At 40.8% G+C, this 14266-nt stretch overlaps 1 protein-coding gene across 13 annotated transcripts in view; it reads right to left on the bottom strand.

Moving 5' to 3' along the window:
• The window catches only part of DGKI (diacylglycerol kinase iota), a 445403-nt gene that overhangs the window by 280749 nt on the left and 150388 nt on the right, over positions 1–14266 (bottom strand). For 12 of the 13 annotated variants that reach the window (XM_032275881.1, XM_032275878.1, XM_032275879.1 and 9 more), the window contains exon 2: positions 9912–10020. The exons of the other annotated variant lie outside the window; for it this stretch is intronic. In XM_032275881.1, coding sequence (XP_032131772.1) covers positions 9912–10020 — 109 coding nt within the window. The remainder of the gene's footprint in view (positions 1–9911; positions 10021–14266) is intronic. 13 annotated transcript variants of the gene reach the window in all.

Below are 14266 nucleotides of genomic sequence, written 5' to 3'. Positions count from 1 at the left end.
GAGCTGAGATTGTGCCACTGCACTCCAGCCTGGGTGACAGAGTGAGACTACGTCTCAAAAAAAAAAAAAAAAAAAAAAAATCTGGGTGAGATGGCTCACGCCTGTAATGCTAGCACTTTGGGATGCCGAGGCACACAGATCACGAGATCAGGAGCTCAAGACCAGCCTGGCCAGCATGGTGAAACGTCGTCTCTACTAAAAATGCAAAAAATTGGCAGGCATAGTGGCACATGCCTATAGTCCCAGCTACTTGGGAGGCTGAGGCAGAAGAGCTGCTTGAACCTGGCAAATGGAGGTTGCAATGAGCCAAGATCATACCACTGCACTCCGCCTGCACAACAGAGTAAGACTGTCTCAGAAAAAAAAAAAATCTTATGTTGAATCCCTCACCCTCAACGTGATAGAACCTGGAGATGAGACTTTGGGAAGTAATGAGGTCATGGTGGTGGAACCCTCATAATGGGATTAGTGTCTTTATAAGAAGAGACACATGAGAGATTCTCCACATGAGCGTGCCAAGGAAAAGCCATGTGAGCACACATCAAGAAAGCAGCTGTCTACAATTGAGGAAGAAGACTGTATACAGGACTGGAATCTGCCAGCACCGTGACCTTGGACTTCCCACCTACCAGAACTGTGGGAATTGAAGTCTGTTGTTTAAGCTACCAAGTCTATGGCATTTTGTTATAGCAGCCTGAGCAGATGACTTAAATAAGCAATTTTATAGAATGATTATGTAATTTAGAAACCCATCTCATACATAAGCCACTTTTATTATAACCTACTCCACAAGTGTCCACACCATAGCCCTCTGAATCCTAAAGCTTAGTACAGCAAAGCAGAAATATACATCAAATGGCCAGGCACAGTGGTTCACACCTGCAATCCCAGCACTTCAGGAGGCTGAGGCAGGCAGATCACTTAAGGAGAGGAGTTTGAGACCAACCTGGACAATATGGTGAAACCCTATCTATTAAACATACAAAAATTAGCCGGGCATGGTGGTGGGCACCTGTAATCCCAGGTACTTGGGAGACTGAGGCATGAGAATTGCTTGAAACCCAGGAGGCAGAGGTTGCAGTGAGCCAAGATCATGCCATTGCACTCCAGTCTGGGCAATGGATTGATATTCCAACTCAAATACACACACACACACACACACACACACACACACACCCCAAATGACATTTGCTGGGAAAAAAATACCAAGTGTCACCCACTTTTAAAATAAATATATTACTTCAGATTCAGATAGAACACATTTTCCTTTCAGGGCCTAGTGACTCAAACAATTCTGGGGTAAGAACAACCAAAATTTGTATTGTGACATGTGACCTAGCTGCTTCAGGATCCAAGAAAGGTGAGTCCAAGTCCTGGACCGCAGAAGTGAGTCAGGAAGGGACAGGAGAGGGTGAAGGTGACTAGGGATATAGGCGTCCAGGGCTCCAGGACAATGCACAGGGAGACCCTGGGTGGGAGTGCACCATCCACATCTCCTAGTAGCTCGAATCCATTCCTAAAGGGAGAGCAACACTGAACAGGGTCATTGCCCTGTACATCAAAGGGCGGACATCTGTTCACCAAAACAACTTCTTCTCTACAGGTAATTTTTCCCTGTTGCAAGTCATGTTCGATTTTTTTCAAGGAAGTCAAGGAGAAAATAAGCTTCACCTCACAGTCAGTCTCGTGGGACAACAGCAGAGGAAAGAGAAGCATAGCTATGGGTTCAGACCCTAAAAGTTTTCAGATAGTAACAGATGACAAGAACATTAAAAAATAAAGTAGAAAGGCACTTCTTTGCAAGATGTCCTAAACAAATCGGTCCACACAATCTAAAATATTCTACTACTGGAAACTTTTCTCCAATTCTAAGTTATAACCGTTTATACAGAATAATGTTTTTTTTCATTTTATTGTTCTACAATTTATTTGACAATCCTTTATTCAATACCATTGGTACCAGGCACTGAGACTCTGTATTCATCAACAGAGTTAAATCTACCAGAGAAGATGGAACTAAAAGCATAGTAGTAACAGCCAATACAAGGGAAACTACAGCAAAATCCGACCAACTATTTTAGAAAGTGAAGTCTAAAATGTAGCAGTGGGTAAAATGTCAAAACCTACTGATAAAGCAATGAGCTTTCAGCTCCAAGAAAGTAATCTCTAAGCCCGTGGAATGTCCTGCCTGATAAGAGTGTTTTTGTTTGTCTGGGGACCTTGGGCCATAGGGTATCAGCTTGACCCCCACAGGGGCTAGAGGCTAATGTCAACCAAATGGGTAGTCAACCCTGCTTACAGGACCAACCCCCAATTAAAACTGGACATCAAGGTTCGGCTTGGCACTGCACCATGTGTATTATAGCACACAGTGGCTGGGAGAGGTTAGCTAGTGAACCATGACTCTGCTGGGAAAGGGCTGTAATAAACCATAAATGTGAGCATTAACAGCTTTCAGGGAGTCCTATGAGTGTTTCTAGTGAGTTACTGAACCTGAATATGGACTTGGGGATTCCCAAACTTGAAACTGATGTCAGAAGAGAGGGTGGTCTCAGGGACTCTTGAATCCTCATAAAGGTGTCTAGCTTGGGTGGCATTAGCACAAAAATGCAGTAGACAAATGAACTATTTTTGCTTTCTTCCTACAGTTCTCATGAACCCTTCTCCAGCTCAATGTTAATCAACATGAGCTTTGGAGTCAGACTTGTTGCCTAATAGCTGTATGACGTAGGGCCCTTCTCACTTTGCCAAATCCTGTTTTTACTCATCAGTTACATAAAAACCACTGTGCCTCCTTTACAGGACTACAGTGATGTTTAAGCCCAATGTTCCGCATACAACAACAAGTTAATAGATGTTCATTATATTTATTATTGTTTTGCTGTTACTCTCTAGTTGCCCTTCTTCCTCCTAATCCACAGATATTAGCATTAACTACATTTCTCTCCTTGGTCTGTGGCCAAGTCTGTTAGCCATTTCTCAAAATAATTATTTCTCCCTTTGCTGGACACACAGTTAGACTTTATTTCCCCAGCCTCCCTTGCAATTACGTGCAGACATGTGACCAAATTCTGAACAGTGAAACAGAAGCAGAAATTCCAGACTTGTTCCATTAAATCCTCCCACATGCATTCTTCCACTCTTTTATCTCACTGGTCAATTGGGAAGTCAGCCTTTTGGAATCCTCTTGGTGAGATATCAGAGTGATCCTCAGCATGGGTCACTGAATAGCTGTGTGTGAAAGGGCCTGACTCCCAACCCAACCACCTGGAATAGTCTTGGTCTATGACATGGGTGAGACACAACCTCTCTTGTATTAAGCCATTACACATTTGAGTAACTGATGTCAGAGATAAGGTAGTCTTGAATTCTGCATAAAGGTGTCTAGACTGGGTGGCACTGGCACAAGAATGCAGTAGACATTTTATTTGCTGCGGAGCCTCATTTACCCCAATAAATGCAGGCCTCTTCCCTTTGCTTTTAGTTTTGTCTGGGTTCCTTTTCATTATCTGAATCTACCCCCAGTTACTCACTATAACGCTGGGCAGGGCATCTAATTTCGGAGTCATGGTTTCTTCTGCTCTGAACTCTGTCACCTTCTCTGATTTATTTTACATTAGTATAAACTGAGCTCTCCCCAAAAGAGAGCCAAGATTGTGCCTCTCCCTTGTTCAGAATGCTTAGACGTTTCCCTATTTATAAAATAAAATCCAAATTCAACTTGGCATACTATACTCCAATAGCAGCCAATAGCAGCATCAATCATTCTTTTATCCCTGTTCCTTGTCATTCTTTTTATTTTATTTTATTTTATTTTATTTTATTTTATTTTATTTTATTTTGAGACAGCGCCTTGCTCTGTTGCCTAGGCTGGAGTGCAGTGACATCATCACAGCTTGCTGCAGCCTCAAACTGCTGGAGTCAAGCAATCCTCCCACCTCAGCCTCCTGAGTAGCTCGGTTACAGGCATATGCCATCACACTGGGCTCCCTGTCACTCTTCTTGATACACACCCCACATTTCCTTTTTGGCGCCACGTTTTTGTTCATTCTACTGTCCCTACCTGGAAACATCTTTCTCTCTTCTCTACACATGCATCTTGAAATACCATCTCAAATAGAAAACAACTCAAAGAGTATCCGTATGTGCCAGACAGAAAAATAACTCTATTTCTAAATAAAGATAACACTTCTTCTGTCCTGGTGAGTGCTGAGACAAGTCTGTATAGCTACACATATGTTTATGTTGATAGATTTACATCGATAGACCTATTTATCTAAGAGTGGAGATTCACTTAGATAGACATAAACATCGATTTCTAGATATAGGCGTGTTTTCTTGCTCAAGTGCTACCCAAATTCTAGTAATGGTTATGGGTAAAAAGACAAAGGTGAGGCAAGTGTTCGAGACTGAATAATACAGATAAAGAGTATGCTCACACAAGAAGCAACTACTCCACACAAAATGAAGGCACTCACTTAACGAAAATGTGTTGAAACAATGAGAACTATAAATATATAACCTACGTAAATGTCCTTACAAAATCAAAAACGAAAAAGAATGGATTGCCTCCCCCTGAAAATCTTCAAGATAATAACTGATTACAAATTGTGTTGGATATTTTAGAATTGTGCTATGCAACATGCACGTGCTACTGAGGACTTGAAACATGGTTAGCACTAATTGAGATGTGCTTCTCTTTGTAAAACTCATAGCAGATTAGGAAGATTTAGTGTGAAAAAAATGTAAAACACCTCATTAATAATTTTATGTTGATTACATGTTGAAATAATATTTTGAATACATTTGGTTAAACAAAATATGGAATTAAAATTAATCTTACCTATTTCTTTTCATTTTTTAAAGTGTGGCTACTAGAAAATTTATCATTACAGCTCATATCTATTTCTGTTGGACAGTGTTCATTTAGATAATCACTTGCCTAGACGCAGAAGATTAGGCCTAGGCACTTCTCACAGATCTGCGAAGGTATAGGATTCCATGATTTCCCTCAGCAGCCAGGGTGGTTAGATTTAAAAACTCTCCCATTCTCAGAAAATAAAGGAATGGGGAGGGTCTGTGAAATTGAGGTCGATCTATCCCTCTATTTACATGGCTGACCAGGACCAGGATCTCCACTGATTTACAGCGAGCAGTAGTTCCTTATGCTCTGCTCAACAGTCTCATTTATCGATTACTCTGACTTCAGTTTTTTGAAATGGAAATGGGAGCAGGGTAAGATGTGGGGCAGTGGGGGCTGTGGGTGATGACACTTAGAGCTGACAAAAAGCAGGGGTCTGAAGCTTGAAATGAAGGTCCAGGTCTCCCAGGACCCACAGGAAACAGGTCTGAAATGAGAACATGCACACACACAAGCACACACACACAAACACACCTGTACACACACACACACACACACGCACACACACACACCTGCCTCCTTCTGGCTTTTCATTCAAGGTTTCTAAAGATAAGATGACCTAGTTTCATAACCCAGTTTAAAACCATTCCCACATGAAGACTCCGGTTCCTTAATCTTGTCCCTGAACCAAACTGTGAGGCAGTGCACCAACTGTGTGATGTTTCTAAATGCCTCAGAGAACGTGTTTCTTTTCTTAGAATCAGAAAGGAAAGGTGCTTTGGACTGAAGATCTGGCTTTGTGTGTGTTGAGGCTCTGTTTTCCGCAGCTCTTGGGACTGAAGACAGTTTGCCAATGAGGAAGGAAAACAAAATGAAATCAAGGGTGCTGGGTTTAAAACCAATGTGCCCTTTAAGAAAGATCTTGTGGCTTTTCCACCACTGTTCAGGGGGTTGTTTTAGGCAGGGTGACGGGCAAAAACAAATTATGAAACAGTGGGGACAGATGGGAGACACACTTCCTGGGCTCTCTGCTGCAATTCTACAAACAGGGAAGAGTGCTGTAAGTCCAAATGAAGTCTCCATCGCATGGGAGATGTGACATTTAAAAGAAGATACACATTATCTGTGGAACAGACACACTTCTAAATGGACTAATTCACTCTAAACTGGGAACTTGGAAACCATCCCAGGAGATGAGAATATTTTTCCTTTTTAGGCATTACTTCCTTCCTTTCTAGTAATTTAACTTGTTTTACCCCAACTGGCTTGGCTGACAGGCCTCATCCAGTGTCAGAGGGGGCAGCTGTGGCAGGTTGTCACTGTGGAGGTGAAAAGAGGATGCCCTTGTGAAGAGCAGGAAGAACAAAGTACTGTGGGCGCCTTAAGATCTAACACAATGCGTTGAATTAGGAAGGAAATTTAAAGAGAGTTACTTAGGATTAAAACAGCATAAATCCATTTATTTTTCAAGCAGACTTTGGAGTCATGCCTACCAAGCCTTCCAGGAACTGGTATCTGAGTGCCTGTCAACTCCCAGTGAAATATTCCCTTCTCACTGATTGAGCAGAAAAACTGTAATCAATTCCTCCCAACATCAGTAACCAAGCAGCTACTAGGTCTATGATGCTGCACTCTCCACTGTGAAGAGAAAACAAGCAGAAAACATTGCCGCTCCTTTTAAGCAGCCTAAAATCTGACAGCCATAAATAAGAAAGTCAAACAAAAAAAAATGAATTTGGTTCTAAAATTTGTAAGACAATGCACTATGAACAGAGAGGTATTGTGAGGATACAAAGCAAAGAGTACATCAGATAAATAGAACTGGTTTGATTGAAAAGATGAGCATGGCTTGGCAGAGCGCAAAAGAGAGAATCTCTAGAGGAAATAGCAATTTTCAGACTGAGTTGAGCCCAGTGTCCACTGCTGTCAATAGAAGACTCAGGCGCCATACAGAAGACTGATCTGGATACTCTCCACACACAGCAACGTTACAGGTTCTATCCCTGACATGCCCAGAGGGAAATGACTATGCACAGGCAGCCTCAGTAAATATCTACTGGTAAAAAAAATCTTCAAAGAATTAGCCCATGTGGGGCAGAGAATCCTAAAAGTCATAATAAGCCATTTGAGTAAAACACAGCAGGAGAGAACGCTTGGGATTTTGAGAAACAAGCTAAAACTGAGAGAGAGAGAGAGAGAGAGAGAGAGAGAGAGACTGTATATATCACAAACAAGGAAATGAGAATGTAAAAATGGAATACTTAAAGAAAATTATTAAGTTCATGTACTCAAAGCATTAAAACTGTCTGCTAGAATAGCACCCTCCTGGCCAAAAGTGCAGGTGCCTAAGGTCTAGGCTCACTAAATCAGTATTCACCTATGTCTTGGGCACCCTACAAATAGACTTCTCCTCAAAGCCATTTGCCAAAGTATATTTAGGAAATAATTGTGTCCCCTCAGATGACTTTGACACATAGGCTAGTGTCAGAACATGGTCCTTTTGGGATTCCACAATAAGTAGAAACTGGGGGACTGAGATCCTAATTCCAGGTTCACTCTGACTTTATAACTTCAGACACACAGTGAACAGTTTTTTATAATCTATTTCCTTACAGATGAAGGAAGAAGAATAGAGTAACATAGGCCAGAGAGTCATAGTAGCAGAGGCCTTTAAGGTGACCCCCATTCATTCCCCTGAGTCAAAGGTTATGGAGCAGAGAGAATTTCAACCCAAGAGTCAAGTGGGGTGGGAAAGGAAATGACAGAACCCTCATCATCCCTGCTGGATCCCTGTCTGCCACTGTGGTCAAGACCCTCAGAAGCACAACTTAGCCCTATTACGGCTCTTTACTTTACCAAAGGCAAGAGACTGGAGTTGCCCCCACCTTTTTATAAGCTCCTGCCACCTTCCTTTTTATTTGAAAGAATCAAAGAGGCTCCAACCCCAATCATTGCTCAATAAATAGTAATGCTGAATAAGTAAAGGTTGCTCAGTTCCATCATTGAGTCCAGAAGAGTGGATCAGTGGTAAGAGATGAGGGAACCAAACAAGGGGGTGGAGGAGAGGGAAGGCACAGAGAGGTGACTCTTCTTGTACTTTAAACAGAACAAAGAAATCCCTGGTTGGCTCCTTGAACAGAAGAGCAAACTAAAGTAATACAAGTAACCTAAAGTCTTAGCTAAAGAAAAAGTCACTGAAATTTTTTAACAATCTGCTTTTTCCTCTCTTCTGAAACAAATGCTTTACATAATTGTAATAAATGAGTGTAGCATGTTGGTCACGGTTTAGTTTCTGTTTGCTAACACCAAAGTCAACTCACAAATATATTGGGTTTTTTCCAGAGTAACATCTCATAACTCCTTACACATCAGATCTCTAAGCCCTCAGGTGGACTGTCTTCAGGATAGGCTTTCGGTTTTCCCTCCATTGTTAAATGTTACCTAAGTGTTTCATGCCTTTCAACAGACCTCCAAGATGGGATATCCACAATCAAAGAAAAGGGAAGAAGAGGGAGGGAGGGATAAAAGATCACTATGCAAAAACCAGCCTTAGTTCCTATTTATTCGTCCCTCATCCTGTACTGCAGCCTCCCACCACTGGCCAAAAATACCATTTTGATGAAATATTAGAGTATGTACCTCTCTACAGGAATCAGAAAATAATACCTTGCAGCCAAGCTCTGGCTCAGGCAGCACACTTAATTAATTTAAACTTGATTAAACTGCCCCTCATTAGAATCTCTCACCTCAAAGAAGGCCCTGCTGCTGTAGACTACAGGATGATTTGGAACGTCATGAATATCAAAGTAACTCTTCCTGTTCCACATTCTCATCATTGCTCCATGCATAGCCCTCTTAGGTTTTATTTATGTTTATGCATTTATGTTTAATTATGCAAACACTGGTACAAATATACTCTCTTATAGGTTAAGAGTTTATTAAATAACTATCCCGGAATAAAGGAGAAAACTCCAGGAAAGGAATATTCTTTCTATACCCCAATTCAACAGGGTCAGGCAGCATCTGAACACTCTCAGTATAACAATATCTCCACCAAGGAAGAAGCTATAGTTCAGGTACATCCAGTCTTTTGCCAGGCACTTCATAAATGTGGGCAGCATTTACACTGGCATGCATCCCAAATGTAGGATGTTAATAAGAGAGGAGAGGAAGAAATGTTATAATACAGAGGATATCAGATCATGGCACAGGCTTCCTTTCCACCACCCCACCTTTCTCTTTCATGTGGAGAAAAAGAACATGGATTATCCCCCTCTATTTAAACTCAGTGAAAAGTGCTAAGCAAGGTTCATCATCAGGGAAGGCTGGCAGAACTTCAGGGAAACCCTTCTCTCCCTTGATACCTTTTCCTCACATTGCTTCAGGAAGGGACAAAGCCTTTGGGTCTGCAGTTAGAAACAGTTCCTCAGCTAAGAACTGGACTCATTGAAGACTCTCAGTAAATGTATTTAATCGACTAAGGAATTTCAGAGTGTAATCTTCAAGTCAAGTTAATAATTTTTGTGAGTGTGTTATGGTTAAAATGTTCACATCAGTTCATATACCCAACCTACTAATGCAAGACCCATCTAACTTTGATTGAGGGGAGGAAGGAAAAGCAGTAGAATGACACGAAGTGCCTGTAATCCTCTGGGGGAAAAAAAAAAAACACCCAGAAAAACTCAGCTCAAGCTGAGGAAATCAAAACTTAGATTGCATGATGTTGCACTAAGGGTAAGCTCTATTCATGGTCAACTTGGCAGAAACCAATAAAGCATGCACATAAGGTACTTTTTATCTTACAGCTGCAGTAGTGCTTCAAATGATTCAGGAAGCTTTCATCTTAGTCTTGAACACATCTGACTTCATATAAAGGAGCTACGCTCATAGGAGTTCGGAAATGGAGCTGCAGCTAAGGTATCTGAGGATAGGTCAGTGGGCAATGTTGAAAATTATTAAGCAAGTCTTCCTTGTAGCTAGAGAAATCCTGAGAATGCGAGACACAAAACATGCACTGAAGTGATGTTTAAACGAAAAGGCCGACACCTACACTCCAGTCCAAAGTCGCTCTGGGCTCCTTGGCTGGACCATTTGCCACAGGAAGGCTGAGGGGATGTGCAGGAGCCAGATGCTGGAGGCCTGCCCGGGAGATTGCTTTCCTGCAGCAAGAAGAAAAACAAAAACAAAAACAAAGAAAAACCAATGTCAGAATCTCATACAGAGCTCGAAATTTCCCATGGGGTAGAAACAATGCCTGAGTTAGCCTTCCAAATCTGAAAACCTTTACCAATGTATTGAAATATACCTCTCTAAAGTGCATGGTGTCAATAGAGGGTGGCAGGTCCCAAAAGACAGGGCGGTTGAGGGGACCACTGGGGGGAAATACTGCTTGAGAACCAAAAATTAAAGTAGAGAGAAAGAACAAAGGTCTTGACTCTTCATTTATGGAAAAAGACCTAGGGTTTGGGCAGCCACCATACTTGAACAACTTTAAGACTGCCAGAGACTAAAAGGAAGAAAAATGGGTTTGTGAGTCTCCTACTGAAATTCCTCCATTTACCAGAGAAGCACTCTCCACGGTGGTTATAGCTGAAAGTTCATTATTATTTTGCTCTCCTCTCAAGAATATCCACCTTTCCCTATCCGCCTTACACCTGTAGAGGACTACATAAACTTGAGGTTCTAAATGGGAAAAGACTGCTTTGCTTCTGTCAAGAAATTGCACAACCAACGTCTTACCAAGACCCACAATAAGATAAAGCCTAAACACTAATGAGATTTTAGATTTGTTGAATGGAACATAACAGAATTCAGGTCAGAAAGGAGGGTATGAATCAGGAGAGGTTGAGATAGCCCCGATCTGAGTCTGCAAAGAAATGAAACAAAAGGGGCTACTTTAGCAACATAAATATCATCATTGCTGAGCAAAGGGAAGGGAGGAACAGTCAGAGCATAGTGGTGAGAATAAGAATAGCAAGAAGAAAGAAAAAGCAAGGGATCACCTAGGGAGATCTGCGGGATTATCAGGAATCGTGGAAGTTCAATTTCTGAACAGCCTCATGAAAAATGCCTCACAACGGTATAGAGCTTAAACATGAGTGCTGATTTGTGATTTAACTAAGTTGCTTCCTAAAAGGGAGAGGGGCTTTTCCTCTAATAGTATCTAAGTGTGGTCTGAGAAGTACCTGAAGTAGAATCAGGAGGGTTTTGTGATGCTGCATCTCTGAGTCCTGAATCAGTTGGAGGGTGAGGCACAGGAATCTGCATTAACACACACTCCCAAAGTTTTCTTTGGTGCACTAAACTTCTTAAGCTTTGCTCTATGGGAGCATGTACATTTGTGTGGCTAGGACCACAACTTTCCAAAGCCCATCAAGGGAGCTCTAAAGAAAACATCAGCAATTTCATTATTTACTTTATCTCCATTTGGCTCTCTGCAGCTACTCTCATATGAGCTGAACACTGCAGTAAGAATCTGCCATCTCCGAGACTAGGCCTGCAGACACCCTGGATCCCCAGAGAGGCCCAGCTCCTCAGACTCCTCAACCCCTTGGACTACACAGAGGAACAAGGATCCAGACAGTGGAATGGAGAAAAGGAAAGCAGTGGTGGCCAGATCTGTGGTGAATCCCATTACAAATGGGTCGCCAAAGGAAAAGAAACATGCACCACATAAAGGGGAAGGAACAGGAGCAGAATTTAAAAGCTTTCTTGAAACCTAAAGTACAGGTAATTTTTCCATCCTGCTCAGTGACCTCTGCAAGCTCCCTCTAAAAATAGAATCTGTAAAGTTGAGCAAGATGAACAGTAGCCCCCAAGCCTGAGGAAATGCTGAGTAGAAGCCAGTAAACAGTCTAGGATTGTGCAACCATTAATCAATTACCGTAATGTCAGAAAGCTCAGCAAGTGTCTAGACCTTTGGGTTTTTTTTAAGTCCCTCATATTCCTATACAGGAAGTCCCAGAAATCGTGGGTAGGTCTTCAGTAGTTAGAAGCGATCACATCGAGCTTGCTGGCAGCCTACTTTCAAATGCTCCCACTGGGTAGCAGACAATGTACTTGCTTTATATAACCCCCGAAAGAGTCATTATGAAGATGAAGGCCTTCAATGATGACACAATATTCTCGTTCCTCACTTTCACCCAAGCAAATAATTGGCAACATCAATTTTGGCCCCTCACCCCAAAGCATATTCCGTATCATCAAGCAATAAGAAAGTAACAGTGGAAAAATCTTATGCAGTGATCTGTCATTTCAAAACAATTTTCCTGCACCTATATTGAAGGAACTTTCTTTAGCATTTATTAGGATTTTCTCCAGCTTTCAAGGGATCTGTACGGTGACTCTGAGCTACAGCTTTCATCATAAGAAAATGAGATCTCTGCAGAGGCGGAATATACAGGTTCTACATTTGATTCCTTAACAGTCAACACAACCTAAATTAAGTGTTCTTACAAAAAGTACCAAACCATCCCCAAGTGCAAACTCTTAGAAAGGCTGAAGAATTCCTAAATCTTGGTTTTTGATGAGAAAAACACAACTCTTTCATTTTTTCATTACCTGTCCCAGATAGTTTTGATTAAAAAAATTTTTTTAAAGAAAAGAAAGAAAATTCTACTGTCAGGCACCAGTAGAAACCACAGGACAAATGAGTTTAACTCATCAGAACTGGTAGACTCTGACCACCGAAACCTGGCTACTCTTCCTAATTAGGACCAACAGAAGGAGCCAACTGCTAAAATAATCAAATTAGGATTCAAGGCTCCAAGCCACATGTGTCTATGAAAGACAATGTGGCTACACAATAAGAGACATACAAACATTTAACCTTGAATGAAACCACAGTCAAATCACACTTTCCCAGCCTAAGAATAGAAACAAAGAAGGCCTTTTTGTCAATCATTTATTTCTCTTTGTGGATACAAATTTAAGGCTGGTTTTAAGTCTACACACATAAACATTAATTGGGAGAAAAAATAAGTAAAAAACATCAAACTGCCTGCCAGTTTGTAACTGTAATTGGCCTCGCAAAAGGACATACAAATAGGAAAAATATATCTAGGTATAACAGGGTGTAGGAAGTAACTTCTGAGTAGAACTTTCCATTCTTTTAAATAACGATGGGAGCAAATCCTTGTCTCCAGTCATTCATACATGTGTACACATTTTCTTCCAAAACAAGAAAATAGTTTTATTATATCTCAGACTTCAAATGTAAGTTAGTGAAAGTTATTTTTCTATTTGAATTCTTCTTGGTGGTAGAAGATGACATTTAAGAGTCTGGAAGAACTTGGTGTGTGGTTGGGAGTGGGATGAGGGGGCAGCAGTGTTATGCTGTAATTTGCTCCTATTAAAAAAAAATCAATGGGGTTTCAACTTATTCTTTCCTTCTGCTCAGAATCCTCTCAAGCCCATGGTCAGCAAAACCATGCAATGCCAATGATTCTTTCTATTAATTTCACAACAACACTTCACTAGGGGATGGCTATAATCACAAATCCTTCTTTGAAAAGAACTGTGATATTAACTGTGAAATAATATGAAAAGAAAATGTCCAATAAAGCAGTTTCAATGACACAATGTCGCAGTTAATATCAATTACCTGAAAGACCCCTAACATATTTAAAATATAAAAGCCATCACACATTTTAAATAGCATCATATTATTTTCTTCACTTCATTCAATAAGACTATAAACTCCTAAAGGACAGGCTCAATCCATCTACTAATCTTATTACATTCTAGCCCTGGGGTAGGCACAGTCTATATTCAATAAATGCTTTCTGAGTTAATGAATGAACTTGACCAAGAAGCTAAGCAAAACAGCTTGCTGATTAGATCAATGGTTGAGAAATCTGATTAGGATGATTTCAATAATACCCAGGCCTTACATTTCAGTGATATTCTTTCCTGAGAGAGTCAGGAATCCTTCAAAGCAGCTCTTTAAAACTAAATGCAAATAAGATAGAATCCAGTGTTAAAAAGCATGCGAAACATCAAAATAGCTTTGTGTGGTCAACATTAAAATGAAATCCCTTTGCCACATTCGTAAAGGGCATATGATAGTGTTAATATTTTTACAATGTGTTTAATGAAACATACAGCACATATGCTTCATAAACAGAGTTTCTTACATTTATGGAAAAATATGTGAATAAGTGGTTATTTAGCTAGAGATACCCTTTTCTAAGTATCCATTTTGCAAAATTCTCTCAATTTCCTCTGGTTCCAGTTTCAGTCTGATTCTAGGTTTATGTGGCTCCCATTTTCTATGTGTCCCCATCTTGCCAGATCCCTCTCTGGGTGATGCTACATGTGAGAATAGAATCAGGATTCTTCTTGCGGAGTAGAAAAGCACCAGGGAATCAGGAATTCTCTTACCCAGAACACCTCCTAAAGATTGAC

The sequence above is a fragment of the Sapajus apella genome, unplaced genomic scaffold (assembly GCF_009761245.1).
Source record: "Sapajus apella isolate SASKATOON/1434 unplaced genomic scaffold, GSC_monkey_1.0 scaffold7, whole genome shotgun sequence".
NCBI classification, from domain to species: domain Eukaryota; kingdom Metazoa; phylum Chordata; class Mammalia; order Primates; family Cebidae; genus Sapajus; species Sapajus apella.
This window is presented reverse-complemented; position numbering and strand designations above follow the sequence as displayed.